This window comes from Lynx canadensis, chromosome B2 (genome assembly GCF_007474595.2).
Source record: "Lynx canadensis isolate LIC74 chromosome B2, mLynCan4.pri.v2, whole genome shotgun sequence".
NCBI lineage: Eukaryota > Metazoa > Chordata > Mammalia > Carnivora > Felidae > Lynx > Lynx canadensis.
This window is the reverse complement of record NC_044307.1, coordinates 143,600,078-143,622,610: the sequence shown is the minus strand read 5'-3', so window position 1 is coordinate 143,622,610 and position 22,533 is coordinate 143,600,078. Positions and strand designations below refer to the sequence as shown.

The 22,533-nt window shown below is 47.3% G+C and overlaps 1 protein-coding gene across 2 annotated transcripts in view; it reads left to right on the top strand.

Annotated features, from left to right (window-relative positions):
• EZR (ezrin) overlaps nt 1-22,533 on the top strand; it is a 51,837-nt gene that overhangs the window by 17,772 nt on the left and 11,532 nt on the right. Inside the window, exons 3-7 of one of the 2 annotated variants that reach the window (XM_030316707.2) lie at nt 8,542-8,625; nt 13,308-13,403; nt 14,331-14,605; nt 15,197-15,280; nt 16,505-16,651. In XM_030316707.2, coding sequence (XP_030172567.1) covers nt 8,542-8,625; nt 13,308-13,403; nt 14,331-14,605; nt 15,197-15,280; nt 16,505-16,651 — 686 coding nt within the window. Of the gene's footprint in view, nt 1-8,541; nt 8,626-13,307; nt 13,404-14,330; nt 14,606-15,196; nt 15,281-16,504; nt 16,652-22,533 lie in introns of those variants that run through there. The other variant, XM_030316708.1, reaches the window with a different exon arrangement.

The window sequence follows — 22,533 nt, the reverse complement described above, 5'->3', positions numbered from 1 at the left end:
TAGGGGGTCCATCTGTTGGGATATGGAGTATGTGGGATGGGAGAGCATAGGTCTGTAACTGTTTTTAGTTCTAATGAATGAAAATTTAGTGAAGATATTTTTACGTAGTGGATTATAAATAACAGCAATAAATGCATTAATTTGGCCAAAAGGCTGTGGCTTCTTGTATGTTCGGGATAGTAACCTCTTGCCCTGAGAGCAGGGGCTGTCTGGGGTGGCTCACCTGTGAGTTTGGTAGAGCGGTGTCAACTTATGGGCTCCATCCCAACTTACTGAGTCAGACTCTCTGGGCCTGGGGCCCGGAAAGCTGTGTCAACAAGCTCTTCAGGTGAGTCTTTAGCGTGTGCAGGTTTGTGGAGCACTGAGGACCCAAGGAGTAGCTTATAAGGTGCAGCTGGCTGTATTTCTTAAACGATTACCAAGGGACACCAGATTTCCTACAACATGTCTGGTGTGGTCACGTCCTTTGGGCAGCAGTGAACAGGGCTCTGGAGGTGTTTGTGTTAAGTAGCTGTAGCATGCCCGGCACCATCGGAGTTCAGTGTTGAACAGAAGACTCGGCCGCCTGCCTAAAAGAGCAGGAACACGATTTACTTGGGAGAACCCTGAACAAGAGCCTGGGTTCTCCCCTCCTCTCCTTGGTGGTGAACGCCCAGTTGTCTTCCCTCATGTGTAAGGGGAAGGAGTCGACTAGAATTCATGATGCTAGAAATACTGCTGGCTTCAGAGAGTAAGTGTGGGAGCATAGGATTCAGAGTGTCTTCTACTGTGTTCTCATCAGTTTGGCAGCTTGGACCGTCTTCCTGTGAGCACATAGAATATTTTCATTTACAACTTACAGCAGTAAACTTAAATTGAATTTTAGTTTTTAAAAATTCATTTTTCTGAGTTGCTGGGCTGGCTCAGTCGGCGGAGCATGTGACTCTTGACCTCAGGGTTGTGGTTTCAAGCCCCACATCGGATGTAGAGATTACTTAAAAATAAAATCTTTTAAATAAATACATAAAAATTCATTTTTCTTTCATCTTTATTTTCCCCTAAAGATTTTTTATTCTTACGATTTTGAATGCCAAACTGACAGTAGTTAGTATAGTTCATATTTGCAATCACTAAAGCAACATGGAGCTAGTTAATAAGATACTCAACCCAAATGTCCCAAATGGTGAATGGATGGACAGCAGTGATGTATCCATACACTGGAATGTTCCTTGGTGATAAAGAGGGAAGCCCCAGTACAGGCTATATCATGGATGAACCTCGAAAACATTACACTGACTGATGGAAGGCAGAGTGTTTATACGCCCTGTTGAGAACAGGGAAATCTATGGAGACAAAAAGTAGATGAGTGTTTCTCAGGGCTGGGGAGAAAGTATTGTCAGGGGTGACTGCTAATGGGCACCAGGTTTCTTTTAAGGGAATGAGATGCTCTAAAATTAGATAGCGGTGCTGGTTGCATAACTCTGCTGAAAACCACTGAATTGCATGTTTTAGATGGGCGAATTGTGTGTAAGTTATATTTCAACAAAGCTGTTATTAAAAAAGAACACATAATGACTCAACATGAAAATCAAAATACAATAGTCTCTATAATTATTGAATTACATGAGCCAAAATAGCATTTCAGAAAACTGTTATAAGTCATTTATTATCTGTTGTGAGAATTTTTCCTTGTTCTACTTCCCTGCTTCCCCCATTTGTGGGAGAAAGTTTACTGTATCTACTTCCTATCAGAGCATTTCTAAGTATTTGAAAGGTCTTATCCAAATATTTGAAAGCTGTTAGAAGTTGCTGAAGTGGCACCTTCGGAAGAAGGCTGGAATGTTGGAAAACAGCACTGACATTTTTAAGTGATTATGAAAGGTCAAGCTCTCAATGTAATCTTGGTGGCGCTTGGATGGTTCTACTGAGGCTAATTTTTGAGTAAATGCAGGTGTGATAGTATAGGGATTAATCTGTTATCACTGAATCCACTGCCTGAAATTCAAACATTCATCTGTTACGGTTTGTATTTCGCTGTGTATTTTAAATGGTTTTCCTGCTTAAGTAGGTAGGAAAATCACTGCAAACTTTCTTCCCCCACCCGCCGACTAAGATGAAATCTGACTGCCTTGCCCAAGAAAACAAACGAGCGCTTGCCTGTAAAGGCTGTAGAGGAATTGATTGATCTTGAATGTTTCCTTCTTGGTCTTTAGTGCACTATGAATTTATTCTGTAAAAAGTGTGATTAGAGAGGTAATCTTTTTTTTTTTTTTTTTTTTTTTTTTTTTTAGAGAGGTAATCTTAAACCAAATTCATTGTATTTCAGAAGGAAATGGGCACTTCCCAAAGGAAAAATTGCGGTACTGGATTTATTTACCAAAACAAGGGAAAGAACTGGCAGATAATATGACAGCCATACGTGGGTTAGAAGTAAAATACAGTATTTCATTGTCAATATCATTTTTATGCCTCTCAGACAAGACAAGAAGGCATTTTAGATACCATTTTGATCAAATAAACTGGGAAGACTTAGAAATCATGTTTTCCAGAGTACATTCTGAGACATACCAGTCCTTTGGGATATTCCATGGAAGAAACTTCTGTAGGTAGAACATTCCTGGGGAACTTTGACTAGGACACTGCCCTGGGGTTTTGCACCAAAGATATTAACACAACAAAGACACTCAAGCCTTTCCATTAAAGAAAGAAAAAGAAAACAGAAACCACCTTAACATATGTGACCTCCAGATAGCCCCCCCCCCCATTTGTATCACCTCTTTGTCTCCCTATGAAGGTCAGATAATGTTCTACAGAACTGCACCGCCCCTGACTTGGGTGGTGTCAGAAGCCGTTCAGATAGTTTTTTAAGTTATAGAATGTTACAGTTGGGAGATCCCTCATAGATAAAACGTTTCCAGTCACAGGACTTCATATTACAAATGAGGGGAAGGGGCTTTCTTCAGGATGTGGACCACTGGGCAGGGATTGGCCGGGATGCCTAGGGAGGCGGGTCTTGGCCCCCTACCTGCTGTCAGGCCTGTGCTTGTGGTTTCTCAGCTTTCTGGGGGAGTGAGCAAAAGGAACAATGGGTTTCTTTTTTCTTTTTTTTAAAGTTTATTTATTATTCTGAGAGAGCAGGTGGGGAGGGGCAGAGAGAGAGAAGCCCAAGCAGGCTCTGTCAGACTTGGGGCTCAAACTCCTGAACCATGAAATCATGATGCGAGACGAAATCAAGAATCAGTCGTTTTGACTGAGCTACCCAGGTGCCCCAATTTATTTTTGTTTTAATAGGGTAAATTGTTAATTGAGTTTATTTTAAAAAAAAAAAATTGTGGTTTAACACACTTACATTCTCCTCTTGGAAAAAGAGGTCAGTTGCATCAGAGCAATAAAACGTGTACTACTCTGTGTCCAGCCAGAGAGTTGCATTTTCCCTCCTGGAAATGTGAAATCAGGTATGAGCTTTCCTTTTGCCCATGAAAACCATCTCCTGGCCGGCTTTTAGTAGCATCACAGTTGGCTATTTTTCTCTCATCAATCTTTCTGGTCCGTCCACACAGCTTTCCTAAGAAGTCAACCCACCTGTTTTCACAGCTCCAGCCTTCATTGCGCTCCTGCACCTCCCTGGCGCTGTTGGACTTCAGACCTAGCATTTCTGAGGTGGAAGGGACCTCGGGACTTCTAGTCCAAAACTTCAGCTTGCAGACAAAGCGGGGTGTGAGGCCCAGTGGGAGGAAGTTCTCAGGCTACAACACCAGCTCTCAAACCCGGGCCCCCTGGCTGCTGTTCTCTTGCCCGTGTTTCAGTGATCCCCGAATTCAGCTGGTTTTCTTGGGCTGAGGCCGAGAAACTCAGGCTGCACTGGGGATTCTAATAGTTGGACCCATTTGGAAATAACTGTGAATGGGCGCTACTTGAGACCCATCTCTATCGATCATGTTGTAAGTGACAGAAGGGCGAGAGAAGTCGGACTCCTCTGTCTGCAGTGCCCATGGCACCCAGGACACCCAGTAGGCACCCAGGCACCCAGTGAGCGAGCCTCCAGGGCATGCCATGTGCCCGCTAGCTGGGGTGGGTTGCCAACAGTGAAATAAAACCCCTGTGGTTCATTGGCATGTAGTGTCACAGTTTTGAGCTGAGCTAACCCATAAGAGCAGCAAATAGAATTTTTTTAGAGTAGATTATTAAGCGGAGGGAGGACAGAGACAGCATTACAGTTAGGTTTTCATTAACTTCATTAACTAAGGCAGAGATAGGTCTATGTGTTAAATTCCCTATCAGATAACCTATTCGTTATCTAGTCAAGAGGCATGGCTCATACACCTGTGAAACAGCAGTCATTTCATAAAAACTAAACATGCATGGCATTTTGCTTAGATTTAAGAACTTTTACTGGCCAGATTTGTTCTTGTTTTAGAAATGAAACTTTTCATTCCTATTTTTGTTTTTATAGCCTTTGTCTCTTTCAAATACAGACCGACCTGCAGCATATACTAATATTCTAGTAATCAAAAACGCGCCTGTCTTACTGAAATGAGAACACAAGTTCCCCACTAAGCTAGGCTGCTGGGGCAAAAAGAAGAAAGATTTTTCTGCTAAATATGGCCAGTGTGGAAAATCTGCATTATACTCATTAGAGCCTCATTTTTTTTGGATGTGTTGGGGCATCTTCATTAACATGTTTTCTTGACTTGTGTCTAAGCAAGTCCTCTTACTCTAAAATTTATGACATGGCATAGAGCAGTAGAAAGACCTCATTATTTTTAATCTGTGGAGTTGAAAAAGCTTTTGCTAACTTAACTCCATTATCTACAGTTATTTATGAATTCCCATTATACGTAGTGGGGTCTGGTTAAGTCTAGTTCCTTCTATGTTGTAACATTTTAGAACTCTCAGTATGGCTTTGTTTCTTAGTTTCAGTTGGAGTAGCACGGGGAGGGAGACATGAATTGTTGAGCTACCGTCTACACCGTCCACGGCATGGGGCACGTGTGTCTGTGTGCACGTGAGGGGGAACTCGAGCAAAACTCAACTTGAATCACTGTCATCACCCCTAAACAAAGCAGAATGTTTAAAAGGCTTTCAGGCTTTCAGTATTGTGTCAAGCCTGAGAGAATCCCTGCCTTTTGGGGTTAGACTTTCAGTGACTGACTGCATGCTGTCTATACACACGTATCCCACACATTACTATGGGATTTTGCTGCCTTCAGCAGATGTTGCCTTTGATAAGAAAAACTTAACCTGGGGGTAATTACCAGACAATAAAAGTTGCAAACCATGCATTCTTTCCCCCAACGTTTGCACACGGTTTGGGTTTGTGTGATAGTATGTTTTAAGCCTGTGGACCTCTGGCTTTTTTTGTGGAACCATGCTCACATTGATCATGCAGGACCACACAAGCCCACTTTATTTCTGTGGCACAGTTGCAGATACGAGCATCAGCTTCCATCCCAGTACTGAAAAGAGTTGCTTACCGTGGAAACTCAAGACAAAGAGAATCAAAAAGGAGAGTTGGGATTTAGACATGTTTCCTTAATTGCTAAAGTCTGATTTCCTTTAAAGGTACTGGATAAGTGGATCAAAATATGTATATAAATTGTCTTGTCATCTGAGTAAGTGCTTCATTTTAAACTTGGATACAAGTTTGTGCCATATTTCAGTATTTCATTATTAAAGATCTATAAAATTGAAAATAATCTTAACAGGCTTTGTAAACCCAGAGCTCTATATCCTGCTTCTGATGAAGACAGCGCCTCTCTGTGGCCCTCAGTCTGGGTAGCAGCCTCCCGTTTCCTCAGCATCTGGAAATGATGGGAGCACTTTTAGATTGTCCCAGGGACTGGGGACACTTGTGTTTAGCAGGTGGGCTCAGACCTGCACTGGAGATAGTCTTGGCAGAGCGAGCACCTGTGCCTGGAATGCCATTCATGCCCCCATGAGAAACAACTAGCGGGGCAGTGACCTTGTCCAGGAGCACGCACCTGTGATGCAGAGCAGCTCGGCCACCGGTCATCATGTATTGTTCGTTCACGTGTTGTTTAGGGTTCCTGAGATATCTCGTCCCAGCCTCCTATCAATATTGTAGAGCATGCGCTATATATGAATATACCCGTATGTTGATAAAATTCATTTGATTTATAATTTGGGGGCGGGAGATTGAAAATAAGAAAAATTCTGTTGTGTCCCCAAATCAGAACTGGAAATTACAGGGCCAGGAGACCAAACAATGGAGGAAAGCCTATTTGTTTCCTGTTACTTGTCCCAATTTTATTTGTTACTGCAATGCCAGATAAACTCACCCTGATCTTTATTTAGGCTCACTGTCTTTGTTGGAGATTCTGTACCACACTTCATGCTTGCCGGTGGGTGTTGGGCCTCACAGAAAGAATTCTCTGGAAAGACCAGACCGACTAAAACTTGGCAGAATGGCTGTGTTGGAGCTGTGGACGGCAGAGTAGGTCCTTGTGGTGGTTTGTGTACTTTGTGGAGGTTATGCAGACCTTCTCTTCATGCTTCATTTTTAAGAAGTTTACTTTCTACGGACTACTGGCCTGTTACCCCCATCCTCAGTAAAACTACTCATTTTACTGGATATTTGCTTTTTCAAAGAGTTGTGTGAACTTGGAATCAAATGTAGATCTGATTTAAACCTTAAAATCATTTTTTTTTTTTAATATTCCTGGTAATCAGTTTGCAATCAGTGAATCAGAAAAGCATATCGAAGACCCCGTATTTGTGGGCCTCCACCTTAGTTTTGGGTGTGATGTATCCTTGTGGGCTTATGAGTGTGTAATTGGAGCGACATTCGTCTACTGGAATGTTTGACTTGGGGCTGCTTTTTCATCTCCAATATGTGCATTTGGAACCATAATTGAGAAAGGTACTTTTATCTTCTGCTTCATAATAGCTGTTTTGTGATTATTAAAAAAATAAATTATTGCCAGCAGGGAAAGAAACTTAGGTTTTTATGTTTTAATATAGTTGAAGAATTTACAGTATGTTTCCTTTTGCTTCTCAGTAAACTCGAGTTTTTTAATTTGTAGACTTGAGATTGAAAGGGAGACTTTTCTTGAAATCCTGGAAAATTTATGCCTCCCTTCTCTTTACTATCAACCAGAGAACCTTTAAGACACAGTGGATTGTATCAAAGTATCTCTCCACTATCAGTCTTCAGGGTTAGGGGGGAAAAAACATCCCTAAAGACTGGTTTTGTTCCTAAAGAGACAACCAGAGTGGTGACTGCTAAGCATGTGTAGTGTGCCAGCTCTCCTTAGACCTTTGTCAGCAAAGCGTTGGTCCTGTTGCTCTGTCCCTGTGATACTTACATCTGAGGAAGGAGGGGTTTAGGGTACACGTCTATCCAGCTACTTACGTATGTCACTCGAAAAATGGTGAAAAGCAAGTGTTTCCTAACATTGAGCATTCTGGGGTGCCTGGGTGAGGCACTGGTTGAGCGTCTGACTCTTCATTTCGGCTCAGGTTGCGATCACTGGGTCGTGGGATTGAGCCCCACGTCGGGTTCTGTGCTGAGTGTGGAGCCTGCTTGGGGTTCTGTCTCTCCCCCTCTGCCCCTCTGTCTCTCCTGCTCACATGCACTTGCGCTCTCTCTTTGTAAAAACATAAATAAATAAAAAATAAAAAAGATACTTAAGCTTTACTCTTGCTGTGTGGTGGTGTTTTTCTTTAGGACAGTCACATAAAGTAGTATGTTGTCTGTTTCATATGCTGGTGAATTTGAGTTTTCTCGAGTGATATATTTGAAAACTACTTTGAAATGAGTTTTTTAAACAAAACACTCCATGGGAATGTTAGAGACCTCGTTAAGGCCCCTCATCGCCCCCACCTCAGTTCCTTGTGCTCGGACCATCTTGTGATCTGTCCGTCCCCATGTCGTACTTCTGTCCTCTGCTGGATGGCTCTTACAGGTTTGTATTGATGGGATGTGTGCCATTTTGCTTGTCATAGCTTTCATTTCTGAAGCAGTTTTCCACGTTTCTACCATCTTCTTAATTAGCATTTCAATTGCTGCACAATATCCTCTTTTGATGTGTCATCAGTCATCTGACCGTTTCTCTTTTCACTATTCAGTTTCTGATGTTTCTAAACCTTCTGGTATATTGCTTGCTCCTTCTCTGTTCCTTTCACTTACTGTCTTGGTCTGACTTCTCAAGGAGGCTGGCCAGCCCCCTGGTGCCTTCCTTGGCTGTTGTGAGGGTCAGTGCGAGCTGGTGCATGGAGAAATGTTAAGTGTTTATCAAGGTATTTTTGTAGAGAACCAGCTTAGGTCTAAATGCGAATGTGATTAGTAAAGCAAAGGAGGCCTGCGTTTGAGTCCAAACTGTGCACACACTGAGACTCAGCAGCTGTCCACTGTGAGTGGACACTCGCAGCGTGTGAGTGTGTGCGCATGTGTGTGTCATGACAGCATGAGAATGGATGTCAGTGAGGAATTTACTCTTGCCGTGTTGCTAAGTAGCTTTGAGTTTATGCCGACGGCTCAGAAGATCATTACAAGAAAGGAGCACCCAGTTAAGTGTAATTCATTTTTGTTCTGTTTTCTAGATCAACGTCCGAGTTACCACCATGGATGCGGAGCTGGAGTTTGCCATCCAGCCAAATACAACAGGAAAACAGCTTTTTGATCAGGTTGGTCTTTGAGCTTAGGAGGGAGAATCCCTAATTAGAAAATTATTTTTTGCAGATCTGAATAATTTTGCTGAGCATATTGGCTTGCGGCTTACCTCTTTTTGTAGAGGAGAACATTTCTCCTTCTTCCAGGGGGTTCACACTGTTGTAAACACCCTGTGCGAGTAGCCCCTGTTCACAGCCCTGTGAGAGGAAATTCGGGGATGCTCTGAAGTCTTCATTAGCACAGCCCGTGAGCTAGGCAAGGCAGAGCACGTCCACATCCCTGCGTATTTCTTCTTGAGACCTGAAGGTGGATGCAGAACGCTGATCATAGTGAGCCACCCAGAAAGCGGTGATAATTCTGCCATGGAACAGTTCCAAGTTTTGGAACAAGATCTGCTTCTCTGGGCTAAGTAAAGTCTGCTCCGGGGCCAGGGCTCCAGGAGGGCAACAGGCGCAGACATGAGTTTACAGGTCCCTTGAGCTATAGTCTGCCTGGCTAAGAGGCTCCGCTGATGGGACAAGTGATGTTCTGAACCCTAGCACTAAGCCCAGAAATTGGAGTGGGTGGTGATCAGGAGCTGAGGGAGGGTGGGTGACTTCTAGCAAATTTAGAAGGTGTAGGGGACTCCCTCCTGCGTCTGGTCATATCTGCTTCTTGTCCCCAAAAGTGAGCACCCGGTAGGTTCATCCCCACCATGTGCTGGGCCAGCACTGGTGTGTGTGCTGGGCTTCGTGGGGTGGGCAGGGACACCTCCGTTCTGCCTGTGCTGCTCTCGTGAGGTCATTGCCTGGCTCTGCCCATACCCAGTAAGGACAGAGGCATTTACTCTTCGCGGTCAGGCTGGACTTGGGGCAAAAACCTAAAGGTTTCTTCTGAAAGCGAATCCTGAAGTAAATTAAGTGGAGCCAGCCGAGCCCTGTGTGGGTTGGGTCAGTGGTTCGAACGTGGGTCGTACCAGAGTCCTTGTCTGTAAATGAGTGGTGGGGCTGTCCTCAAGTGACTGTTCTAAAGCGGAGACGGAAACTGGGGGTTAGTTACAGAATTTCGATGCCTCGGCCGTTTACCTGCCCGGCCTCCATCTGCCTTGTTTGTTCGCGTGTCGCTTCTCCGACATCGCGTGAGGAGTCCGCGGTGACACCACTGCCAGTGTCCGAGACATCCGTGTCTGCCTGTGGGACCCTTTGGAAGCATAGGGAGCAGAGAGAGCAGCGGGGCCTGCCCTGCTCCCTGAAATACTCCGCTTGGGTGGTCCGGTTCCACGGACGTTTTTAACCGCACGCTCATGTGCTAGGCGTGGATGGAGCTGCGTACCGCTCGGGGTTCGCCCCGCTTCCTGGTCCAGGGTGCCACGTTGACAGAACTCGGCATGTTCCTACATGTTGAGCGATTGTACTCGTTTGGTGTTTGCATTGGTTTGGTTTTTTTCCCTGCATTGGTTTAAAAACAGGTATTTTTATTAGATTATCTGCTTAACAGAGGCATGGAGCTGTGGGTTAATAGGTATACAAAAAATGAACCCTGAACTCAGTTGGTAGGTGTGGGTTATTTTAAAAACGTATTTAATAAATCCAGTCAGCATGCCAAGTCTGGATAAATTCAGTATCTAAATTGTTCCAGAGCTCGTTAGCCCCATCAGCCACATTCAAGCACGATGATACTGTTCCCCAGCCCTGAAAGTGAAGTCCCCAGATCTGTGTGCTAAACAGAACACAAGGCCACATCCCACTTGAACCTCTGTTCCCAAATCATGTTTCCTGCCCGAATCTCAGCCAGCCTCCAAGATAGGTAGTGAGATTCTACCACCAGTCAGTTATCAGAAAGGGAAGTAGTGGGAGACAGAAAGATCCCGAACTCCGCCTTCAACAGTAGGACCTGGATCACAAAGAACTCTGATCACAGAGTTCACATTTAATTTCTTTTCAGTTTGGTGTGTCCCTAAAGAAAAATGCGATATAATCTGAGGGTGCTGAGGTTGGAGCTGACCTGGAAAGCGACTAACTCTATGTGTACATGGACACATGGAAGGACATGGAAGTTAGAGAAGAGAGTTGCCTGAGGTCATAGTGCTCACCAGGGCCCGGGCAGGTTCTGGCTGTGTGGCATCATAAGCCTGCTTACACTTGTCTTTTTGAAGATCCGTTTGTTTATCCTTCTGTGTCTTTCCAAGGCAGCACATGACACTGCGAAGGTCCCGCCTTCCCGTGAGTAGGCCATCAGGGGTGCCCTGGGTGCTTTCCGGGGCTCCTTCCCGCACCCCAGCCAGGCTGCGCGTGTTTTCTTCTCGATGCCTTTGGAGTCTGTGTCCTTTTCTCAGTTGCTCCACCTGATTCTAGGTTTGGGCCAAACTACCAGGCACTAGAATATGGTCCTTAAGTAGAAGGGGTTGAAAGACAGTTGAGAGGTAAGCTCGTCCGAAGCCTTCTCTCCCACCGCATGAGCAACGTGAGTCTCTTCTGTGGGTCCCGGCCCGGCCCATCCCCATCCCCGTCCCCGTCCCCGTCCCCAGCGCTCTTGCTGGATCTGCCTGGATTCTAATCCAGGGGTCTGACTTGATGGGGGGCCTCCCAGGCCAGCACCGCACAGCCAGGTGAGATCGTACGGTTCCGGAGGCAGTGAGAGAGCTGTGACTTTGTGTGCCCTTTGTTTCCATCATCACAACCTGTGTTCAGCTGTCACTTGAGGTGGAGTCAAGTAGACTTGTCCCTGCATTTTCCATTCCAAACTGCCATGTAAAACACTGCTGAAGCAGAAATGAAGGAATATTCTCCACACCTGTTCAAATTCCGCTTCCGTGTTGCGTATCTGCTTTAGTAAGCCAAGGATACTCGAGGGGAAGGGTGAAGTGTGTTTTTTCAGGAATATTGGATTTCCCTTGTAAGGAGGACTTAGGGGTTGGTTTTTGGAATGGACTGAAGGAAAGCAGGTTAATTCAAGTGTGCCGTTTTGGGGAAGCCATAGAAATAGAAGTAAGGCTCTAAAATATACTCTGCGGGCAGTTACCCTGGAGTGGGGAGATTCATGCCACAGAGACGTGTGGCGGATCGGGGTACCCAGGGTTAGGCGTTTCATTGTGCAAGGGTTCCGTCCACAGTGTGGTTCTGGAGTCTGTGATCTGCTTTGCCAAGGGGGCTGGCTGCCTCATAGCAGAGGGGAAGAGAAGTCTGAGCTGTGGCTGCGGCTATCAGCAGGGGTCTGACCCGGTGGGAAGGGAGGTGGAGCAGACAGAATCCTCTCACACTGGTTGGCACCCAGGCTAAGGCTCCAGTTTGGTGCATGGAGTGGAAAGACCAGATGCCTCTGTATGTGGACCTTTCATGGGTCGCTCTGAGACCACCCGAAGAGGAAGGCAAGGCAGGTTTTATATCCAGATGCTGAGACGGAGGTTTATAGAGAGTGTGAAATTAGCAGGATTGGGTATGGAAAACCTGGTCTTCAGATCAGCAGCGTTCCCTGCACTTAGCTGCCCTGACAGGACTTAGGCAGGGTTCCCAAGAGACTTGGGAGTCGGCACAGAACCATCCAAGTTCTTCCACATCGTGCCATGATGGGGCCCTGCCCCCCTCCCCCCATGGGAGAGTGGAACGAGTGGGATGGGAACGGGTCCCTCCTGGGGGTGTGACGACCAGGCTCCTGGAGCCCCAGCAAGTATCTGGTCCCCCAGCAGAGGAGAAGACACGCTCCCAAGCAGGAGTCTATTTGGAATTTCCAATTTTATTTTAAGCAAATGCTCCAGATACCTGATTTGTCATTTCTCATGTGTTTGGGTCTCTTTCCCTTTATGACATTTGAAGAATGGTGACCTTTTTATATAGAGGCTGAGCATTGTATGTCATGGGACTCAGCATTTAAACTGCAGCAAAGCCCTGGGACTCAGTTGTGATGATGTGTAACAGGTGTCCCCAGGAAGTTGCTTTTCTGTTCCTAAGACAAAAGAATAACCAGGATGGGATTCTGTCTGTAGTGGACCACAGGAGACTTTTTCTAGTGCTGTGGAGAATTTTAAAATGTGAAATCCTGACGATGACCTAGGTTGAATTACACCTTCCTATATCAGAATTCCAAATTTCTGGAGGTTGAAGGAATGCTAGTCATCCCTTGGTGTGTGAAGCATAACTCCCCTGCCCCCCCCTTTCCCTGGAAGTTTGCCCCCATCTTTCTCCTGCCTCTCTGGGGACTGCTGTTGCCCTGTTCCCAGTTAAGCAGAGGCCTGGGCCACTGAGAAGCAGAGACAGGCAGCCAGGGAAGACCCAAGTATTCCTTTGCTTCACATTAGTGACTTTCATCCCCTTTTTCATGGGAGCACACCTGACAGGGGCATTCACACTGGGCCACACACTCTCCCTGGTGTTCCCTGGTGGGGTCCGGCTGTGTGTGCTCGCTCCACCCCAGCTGGTTGTCTTTACTTGGGAAAGCGTGGGTGGGGTAAGAGGAGGGGGGGCAAGAGTTTACAAGGTCTTAATGATTGTCTGAGATTTAAAGTGAACCCTGAATCTGCTCAAACGTATGTTAAAAATAAGCCATCTATGGCTTTGGAGGAGCAGCCTCTGTTGGTAACAGGTTCCCTGGGATGGTGCAGGAGAGGTGTTGTGCAGTGGGACCGGGCAGCCGGCACCTGGCTCTCCTGGCGACCCTGCTGTGCCGTGTGCCTCCTGCCCTTCCAGACGTCAGCCTCTGCCCCTCTGTCTCATTCACGCAGGTGGTCAAGACCATCGGCCTTAGGGAAGTGTGGTACTTTGGCCTCCAGTATGTGGATAATAAAGGATTTCCTACCTGGTTGAAACTAGATAAAAAGGTAAGTCAGAGTTAACTATTCACAGGATATTTGAGTGTTGGTCTGCTCTGCTAACTTTGAAACTGGAACACCTTCTTCTGTCTTTTGTTTTTTGTTCTTTTTATTTGTGTAAAAGTTTCTATAGACAAAAAGGTTACAGGTTTCCAGTAAATGGGGATATTGGTTGGAAATTAGATCCTGGGATTTCTCCTTACTGCTCACTCATTGGAGCATATGATAGTTAATTGCTTAGCTTTTAGTTGACCTTAGTTTTTTTTCCCCCCAATGAGATTGTTAATCTTCTAGACCATGAATCATTCACTGTTTTGTAAGAACCTGTTATTGCTTTGTTTGAACCTGTGATAGATTATCTTTCAACTCGAAAGACTGGATAATTCCATTAACAACTGTAAAGAAAAGCAGGAAGCTTAAATGTGTTTTCTCCACACAGTTTGAAAATGTCCCTTTTCCCAAACCTGCATCTTCCTCCCATATTACTACAGCAAGCCTGAGGGCAATTAGAGATGGCAATGGGCAGGGGGGTACATGAGCAGTTACTAAACATAAGTTCCGTGGCTCACGGCTCGACTGGCCGCGCGGGCAGATGCCAGGTTCACAGGTCACTAGGCAGGCCCTTTCTAAATTCGAGTTCTCTGGAATTGGTAACATTGTTCCCAGAAGTTGGGGCTGGTTCTAGTGGCTTGGTGAGTCCCTAACTGGCTGCTGCTAGACTTGCAGCTGAGTATGGGAGGGCGATAGGACTTTAACTGGCCTTTTCTCGTCTTACGTGCTAAAAAGGTGACTTTTGGAGTGAACGCTATCTCCTGAAAACTGGCTTGCATGATCCTTTTGACCCGGTGGTTATGACCTGTGTTTAGGGAGGGAGGGGGCGGGGGGGTTGGTCTCATCCTCTACACTTGCAGAGGGCATTTGGCTTTTGTCGTCCAGGTGTCTGCACAGGAGGTCAGAAAGGAGAATCCTCTCCAATTCAAGTTCCGGGCAAAGTTCTACCCCGAAGATGTGTCTGAGGAGCTCATTCAGGACATCACACAGAAGCTTTTCTTCCTCCAAGTGAAGGAGGGAATTCTCAGCGATGAGATTTACTGCCCTCCTGAGACCGCAGTGCTCCTGGGCTCCTATGCTGTGCAAGCCAAGTTCGGAGACTATAACAAAGAAACGCACAAGTCTGGGTACCTCAGCTCTGAGCGGCTGATCCCCCAAAGGTGAGCACAGGGTGGCCAGGCCTGGACGAGAGCGGTGGGTTGCACCCTTGAAGGGCATAGGTGGTGTGTGTGAGCAGAAGCAGTTGGCAAGCACAGGGGTAAAATGCTTCTTCAGGCTGGGGCTCTAGCACCCGCTAATCTGCGTGCTGGCCCGCGTGTGCTCTGGCCGGCGTAGGCGCTGACCCGCCATGGCCTCCCCTCGGGCACTGATCCACCTGTACAGGGTCTGTGATAAAGAAACGTAGCAGGACGGGGACCATTCCTAGCTCTCCCTAGCGTATAATGATTTGGCCCCATTAAATCGGTTTGTATTCACTGATGGTCACATAAATTACCCCTTTTGGAAGAAGAGGCCCCTTAAAATATAAAATACCTCTTTAAAATTCTCCAGCAAGACTGGGTATGTCTCATTCCAGGTTCTAAGTCTTTCAGGTCGTTAATGGTCAGAAATGCTACACATCAGGAAGTAGAAACACTCTGTGTGGTCTTATTTGAAAGAAAACTCAGGTTTGCAGGTGAGCAGTGGCCTGCTGCTTGCCTTCTGTGGCCCTTTGTGGTGACAGTTCTGTGCCCTCTTCCTTTGCAACCCAGAGTCATGGACCAGCACAAGCTCACCAGGGACCAGTGGGAGGACCGGATCCAGGTGTGGCACGCGGAGCACCGCGGGATGCTCAAGTGAGTGCTGGGCGGCCCCTCCCTCCCGCCCGGCTCCTTTGCATGGAGTTCAGTTGGGGTCCCCAGGGTGGTGCTTCAGGAACCCCACGGGGCTGCAGCCTGGGTGCCACAGAGCAGTGAAAGGTAACGGTTGCACAGGAGGTTTTCCCTAAATAAAAGCCGGGTGTTCCTGACTCTGGGGTAAGAAGCAATTTAGTTCAAGCTTAAGGCCCTAAAGTCTTCTCCCTTGTTTGTTTTAGAGGAGAGACCGTCCTGTGTCTAAAACACTGTTCTAGTCAAGGGGGAAAGAGCATTATTTTTCTTTCCTGTCATAGAGGTGCTGGCTTGTTCATTGTCTGTAAAGTGTTTCCTTTCAAAGGTGTATAAATGGGAAAAAATTGATCCCAAGTGAGAACCCCTTGCTATTCAGGGAGCATGAAGGAGGGACATGATGTGACATGTGGCTATTAGGTGTAAGAAGTGGCCACATTCTGTTGCCCTGGATTCTTCATCTCGGGCGTCACGAGCAATTCTCTGTGTCCCTCCCCTCAGCCTCAGAAGCTCATTTACAGTTTGGGCCTCACAGCCGTTGTGTCCTTCGAGTATCCTCTGTCCCAGGCATCTCTTGTTGGAGGGAAGGGACTCAAAGCCTAAGTGGCAAGTGCTGGTGAAATAGACAGTGGGAGTCCCTGCAGCAGTGTGTGGGCAAGAGAAAGATCGTGCCTACCGATACGATTTAAAAGGAAGATCTTTGGGGCGCCTGGGTGGCGCAGTCGGTTAAGCGTCCGACTTCAGCCAGGTCACGATCTGGCAGTCCGTGAGTTCGAGCCTCGCGTCAGGCTCTGGGCTGATGGCTTGGAGCCTGGAGCCTGTTTCCGATTCTGTGTCTCCCTCTCTCTCTGCCCCTCCCCCGTTCATGCTCTGTCTCTCTCCGTCCCAAAAAAAATAATAAATAAACGTTGAAAAAAAAAATTAAAAAAAAAATAAATAAAAGGAAGATCTTTGTGTCCAGAGAAAGCAGCATGAGTCCGTTCAGTCCTTTCAGAATGTCTGAAGCGCATCGGTGGGGTGGTCAGCATCCAGGACAGCTTGGGGCGCAGGCGTGGACAGTCAGCAGAGGGGCAGCCGCTAAGCCACGGCTGTGGGCCCACCCTGCACGACCTGCCTGAGGCCGAAGACCCTGGTAGCGGATTCATGGCTCGGGACGCGGCTCTAATGACCACGCTTGTTTGTTCCGCCCGCCAGAGACAGTGCCATGTTGGAGTATCTGAAGATTGCCCAGGACCTGGAAATGTATGGGATCAATTACTTTGAGATCAAAAACAAGAAGGGAACAGACCTTTGGCTTGGAGTTGATGCCCTCGGACTGAATATTTATGAGAAAGATGATAAGTGAGTTGAACTTTGTAATTATCTTCGGTGGGTGGGGTATCGGGGCTGGAAACGGTGGAGAAAATGGCATCTGTATGTGTAGTGTGTTTTGACACATTTGTCTAGCGCGTGACTCTCTTAAGGGCTTTTCGGCTGTGATGTGCCCACGTTGTGTCCGAGGTCAGCTCGAGGTGTTTGCCGTTTCTCTTCCGTCACTGTAGCCTGTTCACTAGCCCTGGTGTGTGCTGACCCGTGACCCCACATGCCGGAGCTGCAGGAAGGCCTCCCCTGCCCGTCTGCTGAGGCCCGGCCACCAGCTGCCCATAGGCACCAGCACACCCACAGATACCACCCAGGCAGCCCTAGCTGTGCTGGTGGCTTAAGGCTTGTGCTAATCCAACCAGGGATGGTTACAGTGCTATCAGAGACCTTAAGGTTCTGTAAACAGTGGCTTATGTACAGACAGTTTAGCTAAATCCTCTGAGCCTGTGAGAGTATCTAATTGCCCCGTGCTAGCTGTGTGCATTGAGTAAGGTCTGCAAGAGCCAGAGCCAGCATGGAGCCAGCTGGGCCCTGCGGCTTCCTTTGCCCTTCCCTGTGGTTACAGACACTGCGCATGGGTGTCTGCTTTCTGCCAGGGAGCTAGATACACAGAGAAAAAGATCTGAGTCAGCGGGGGCAAGGTCTCCATGTTGTCTGTGGAGAACACATCTCCTCCCGTCGCAGCTCTTCTCCATGCCCGGGCTCTCGGAGCCCCCCAAAACCCTCTCTGTGGCCTCCATGAAGGGCATGCTGCTGCCCGCGACTGGTGATGTCACGTGAAGAATCTGTCTTCTTGCCAGAACCCAGGGTACGGATACCTTTGACTTGGGTCAGGCAGAGGCCCGTGGCAGGCCTTCCCAGACCCTCTCCTGAGTGCCAGAGTTGGAGGAGGACAGTCACTCTTACCGGAAGTTATGGTTCCAGTCAGGGAGGACTCTGGTTACGGTGTAGGACCTGATACGCTTATCAGAGAATGGCAGGAACTCCCCCAAGAATCTAGAAGTGAGTTATTGAGGACTCCTGGTGTGCTGCTTCCCCAAGTGTGCTGGCAGCCGTGTTGTAGGGAAACGTCAACGGTCCGGGAGACTCCAGAAACCAGCGCCTGGTCCTTCCGGAGGCGCCTCAGTTGGAGGGTGGTGGCTGGTAGCGGGCGGTGCACACACAGTGAGAACGCGGTGCCCTCGTGGGAACGTGTGTGGGAAACTGCCTGTGTCTCTGCACTCATTTCTTGAATGAGCAGATTTTGTAACATAGCCGTGGCCGGGGCTGTCCGGACAGGTTTTTCCAGCTGCAGGAAACAGCCACGGGCAGGAACTTGCTGATGTCAGCTGGTAACTACCTCCAGCCCACAAGTTATATGTTAATTTTTCCCAAGTAAAAATTAGAGTTGCACGGCTCATTCAGTCGATCCCTGCTCTCCTCCCTCTGCCCCCACCCCCAGTTTACCAGTGAAACTGACAGTCCTCTCAAAGGGGTCTTCTCCCCAACAAAGACTGGGGCGTAGGGCGACCTCACTTCTGCCTCGGAGGGCACCCCTCTTTTCAGTTAGGAAGAAACACTTAGCCAGACATTCGGTCACCAGCGGGCCCAGGTGGTTCTCCTCGCCAGCAAGGATGGACAGCTTGCTTACCAGCGCCAGCAGGACCCTGCCTCGAGCCTGAGCCGCGCTGGGACAAGTCCTGGCTGTGGCGGGTGTTGGGTTACCCCCCTCGGTGCAGGGCCAGCAGTGAGAACTGATGTTCGTGGAGCGCTGTTCAAGTGAGAAATTGGATCTTTTGAGTATGTAAGTTGGGCGAGGAGAGACTTAGTGCACCTGCAGATAAACAAATATACCTTTATTATCCCTTTTTAGAACTAAATATATCCTGGTTGGGAAATGTCTCTTGAGGTCCCTTTTCAGTGTGTACGTAACCACGGAGTGGGAACGCGTGGGACAGAAAGCATCTTAGTCTTTTTCATTCTGTAAACCGTAGATGAAGAGGGAGCAAAGGAAGTTCCCATTAGTGTGTTATGTGATCCTACCTGGCATCGTCAGACCCAAAACAGAACCGTGAGAGGAGTGCGCCCTTGCCCCCGCGTTTTTCAGTCCTGCGAGAGCACCTCTGTGCTCCCAGGGCTCACCCTCCCCCACCCTCCTCTCCTTGCAGCCTTCCTGGTCCTCCCAGGGGCAGGAGTCTGCGCCGTGTGACTCTCTGGGCCCTTGAAGGGAGCGAATGCTGCAGAGGGCTGTAGACAAGCTGGGGCCAGACAAGGACCAGTGTCTTTCTCCCTTAAATCTCTCGCTCAGAGTGGTAAATCACACACACTGATCTATACTTGTTTTGTTAGCTTTATTATGTATATAGTAAGCCAGTGGTTATTGTTAGGTTCTATAGCATACTGGTTATATACAGCATACGTATACTACAGCATATAGTATATGCAGTACAGGATCGTAAAACTGTAATACAGTGTATATGGTATTTATGTATCATGTAGATACTTAAGAAATTATTTCCAGTTTCTAAAATTACGCTCATAGGCACGATATGTTAATTTTGCCTCCACCCCCACCCCCCCTTTTTGTGTGTATGTTACATCTTTGTGCCTTAGTGCTAACAGGTTACCTATTTAAGAGAGGAGAGCAAAAGGCAGTTCTTTGGATTTGTGGGAGTTTTCTTTTACCAGATATGCAATTGTCAGATACTTCTCTCCTTTCTGGTCTTTGGAGCCCTAACTTGAACGTGGAACAGAATTTCCGGAAAAACCTCCTAGTCTCTTGCAGAGACCGTTGAAGGGAATACAGCTAATCCACTGAGAGTACTGAGTTTAAAAGTTCCCCTCCGACTGGCGAAGAGGAGGGTTTGGCCTCTGTGTGTCTGGATGTGCATGAGGGCCAAGGGAGAAGCGGTAGGACCTGGTTAGGAGTGGCTGGCAGGAGGTGGGCACAAGGGATGCGTGGGGACAGTTCCTTGACACACCTGCCCTGCCAAGAGGTGGCGGCACGCCTGGATCGGCCCCTGCTGGTTCAGATCAGGATGTTTGCTTCTGTTGTAGGAGTGCCCGCAGAGCCGTCTGTGGAGCCCATAGTGACCTCCAGCCCCTTCCAACACCCCAGACCTTTTCTAAATGTTTTTAATGAAAAATTTCAAGCAAACCACAACATGGAGAGGATTTTATTGTGAATGTCCCGTGCCTGCAGAGATTCTGTCCTTAGCGCTTCACTGCTCAGCCTCACGTCACTGCAACCTCGGGCCCCTTTCTTCCAGATACATTTCAGAGTAAATTGCAGGCATCTGTGTGCCTTCCCCAAAATGCATGTTGTTTACTAGAGCTCTTGCTTGTCTTTTGTTTGATGTAATATTCAAGTACATTGAAATGCACACTTCTTAAGTGTTCATTTGTTGAGTTTTTTTTTTTTAAGTTTGTTTATTTTGAGAGAGAGAGCAAGCAACAAGAACGGAGGAGGGGCGAGAGAGAGGGAGAGAATTCCAGGCAGGCTCTGCACTGTCATTGCAGAGCACAACGTAGGGCCCGAAGTCACAAAACGATGAGATTGGACGCTTAATGTACTGAGCCACCCAGGCAGCCCCATTTGCTGCGTTTGAACAGACATGTGCCTGAAAAATTCAGACTCTTGTCAAGATACAGAAGAACAGTATCATCACTCCCCCCACCTGCATACTTTGAATTTAAATTTTTTAGCCATTTATCTTTTTTCATTTGACATCATTTCAGACTTTAAAATTGTTCCAAAAGTAGCAGGTATGAAGAATTCCCATATGCCCTCACCCAGCTGCTCCGTGTGTTAACATCTTACATAACCACAGTCCAGGTCAGTGTTCACACGATGCTTTTCACAATATACAGACCCTATTTCCATTTTGCCCAGTTGCCACTAACGTCCTTTTTCTGCCCCAGGATCCTGCCCAGACTCACACCTGCACTTAGTTGCCTCCTCCCCAGCCTTGACCTTGACACTTTGGAAGACTACTGGCCATTAACTCTTTAGAAAGTCCCTCAGCTTGGATCTGTGTCGTGTTTTCTCAGATTTGAATTTTGCGCTTTGGGCAGGAATCCCACAGAGGTCTGTCATGCCTTCCCGGGGCCTCTCACGAGGCAGTGCGTGGTGTGGGAATATTTTACCACTGCTGGTGGTGTTAACTTTGGTGTCTGGTCAGGGTGCTGTCTGCCAGGCTTCTTTGTGAAGTTACTGTCCTTCCCTTTGTGGTCAGTAAGTACATTTCAGGCAGACACTTGGGAACTATGTAAATACCCTGTTTCTCATTATACTTTAATCTCTTCTAGCATCCATTCGCAAGTCTTAAACAATTATTACTGTGGTTTTGAGGAAACAGTGATCCCCCCCACACACACACACACACAAAACAACACAACATTTCTTTTACATGTATGGTTTCTGAACAGAGTCAGTTTTCTACTCATGGATATTTTATTCTACAAGCTATAATCTATTACCATTGTTATTTTGTTCAAATTAAGATTTGCCTTTAGGATCCCTTTCGAGTTGGCTCCTGTGCCCTTTTGATATGACCCCATTTTTAATTTTTTTTTGTTTATTCATCTTAGAGAGAACATTTGTGGGGGAGGAGCAGAGAGAGGGAGAGAGCAAATCCCAAGCAGGCTCCACTCTGTCAGCACAGGGCCCGATGTGGGGCCTGAACCCACAAAACTGCAAGATCATGACCTGAGCTGAAACCAAGAGTCCCAAGAGTCAGTCACTCAACCAGCTGAGCCACCCAGGCACCCCAGACAGACCCCGTTATTTTTTTGAGCACTTCTTTACTTCCTGGCTCCTCAAGATGTTCCAGGATCATCTCGTACTTTTCCTCCTCCAGCCCTGGAATCAGCTGTTTCTCTAAAGAGCTCTGGTCCCTGTTTGGAGAATCCCATTTTTAAAAAAAATATGTAGTCCCATCTCTGATCCTACAGTTAGGTTTCTGAACGGCTGTAAACCGTTATATTGAGGTTCCAGAGTCTTAAAAAGATAGACTTTACAGACACCTCAGAAAGCAAGCAGAGGGCTGGAGGGCATGGTGACCGGATGCCCAATCCTTAAAATTAAAAGAAAGATGCCTGTCTAACCTGAAGGTCCAGGTTTTCTGGGATTAGAACTGTTTTGAGAACCCCATATAAAGCTAGGAGCCTCAGGGCTGCCTGGGTGGCTCAGTCAGTTAGGTCGACACTTGATTTCGGCTCAGGTCATAATCTCACAGTTTGAGGGTTTGAGCCCCGCATCAGGCTCCACACTGATAGCCCGGAGCCTGCTTGGGATTCTCTCTCTGCACCTCCCCCACTCACACATGTATGCACACTCTCTCTCAAAATAAACTTAAAAAGAAGAGGCAGAATCTTAAAAAAAAAAAAAAAAAAACAAACAAAAACAAAAACTGAGCACCTGAGGTCCTTACCTCCTTGGCATTCTGAGTGTTGGAAATCTGGCTGCGGTGGTGACTGCACAGGTGAGAAATGAGCTAGCAGAGAGGCCTCGTGCTGTGGAGCGGGTGCTACGAAGCAGCAGATGTCTACCTGTTGTCCCTCTTACAGCCATGTAAGGACCTGGGTTAAAGCCAGCAGTGGGACTAGGTGGTATCCTGAGTTCCTTTCTGGTGCTCAGAGGCCTGCAAACAACGTCACCTCTTTGCTCAGTAGCAGAGTGAACGTCTTGCGTGTCTGACTGTGTGAGGCATGTTGGCCAGATACGTTTCAGCAGGCATTGGTGACCCTGGAGGACAGAGCTGTAAAAAGGCGAATGCCAAAAAGGACTGGCCAGTACCCTGACCTCTTTCCTCCAGGTGTGTGGAACTGCTGTGTCCCAGAAGAGCCATCTGTGAGGCTTGGGTGTCCTCTCTTGGCCATCA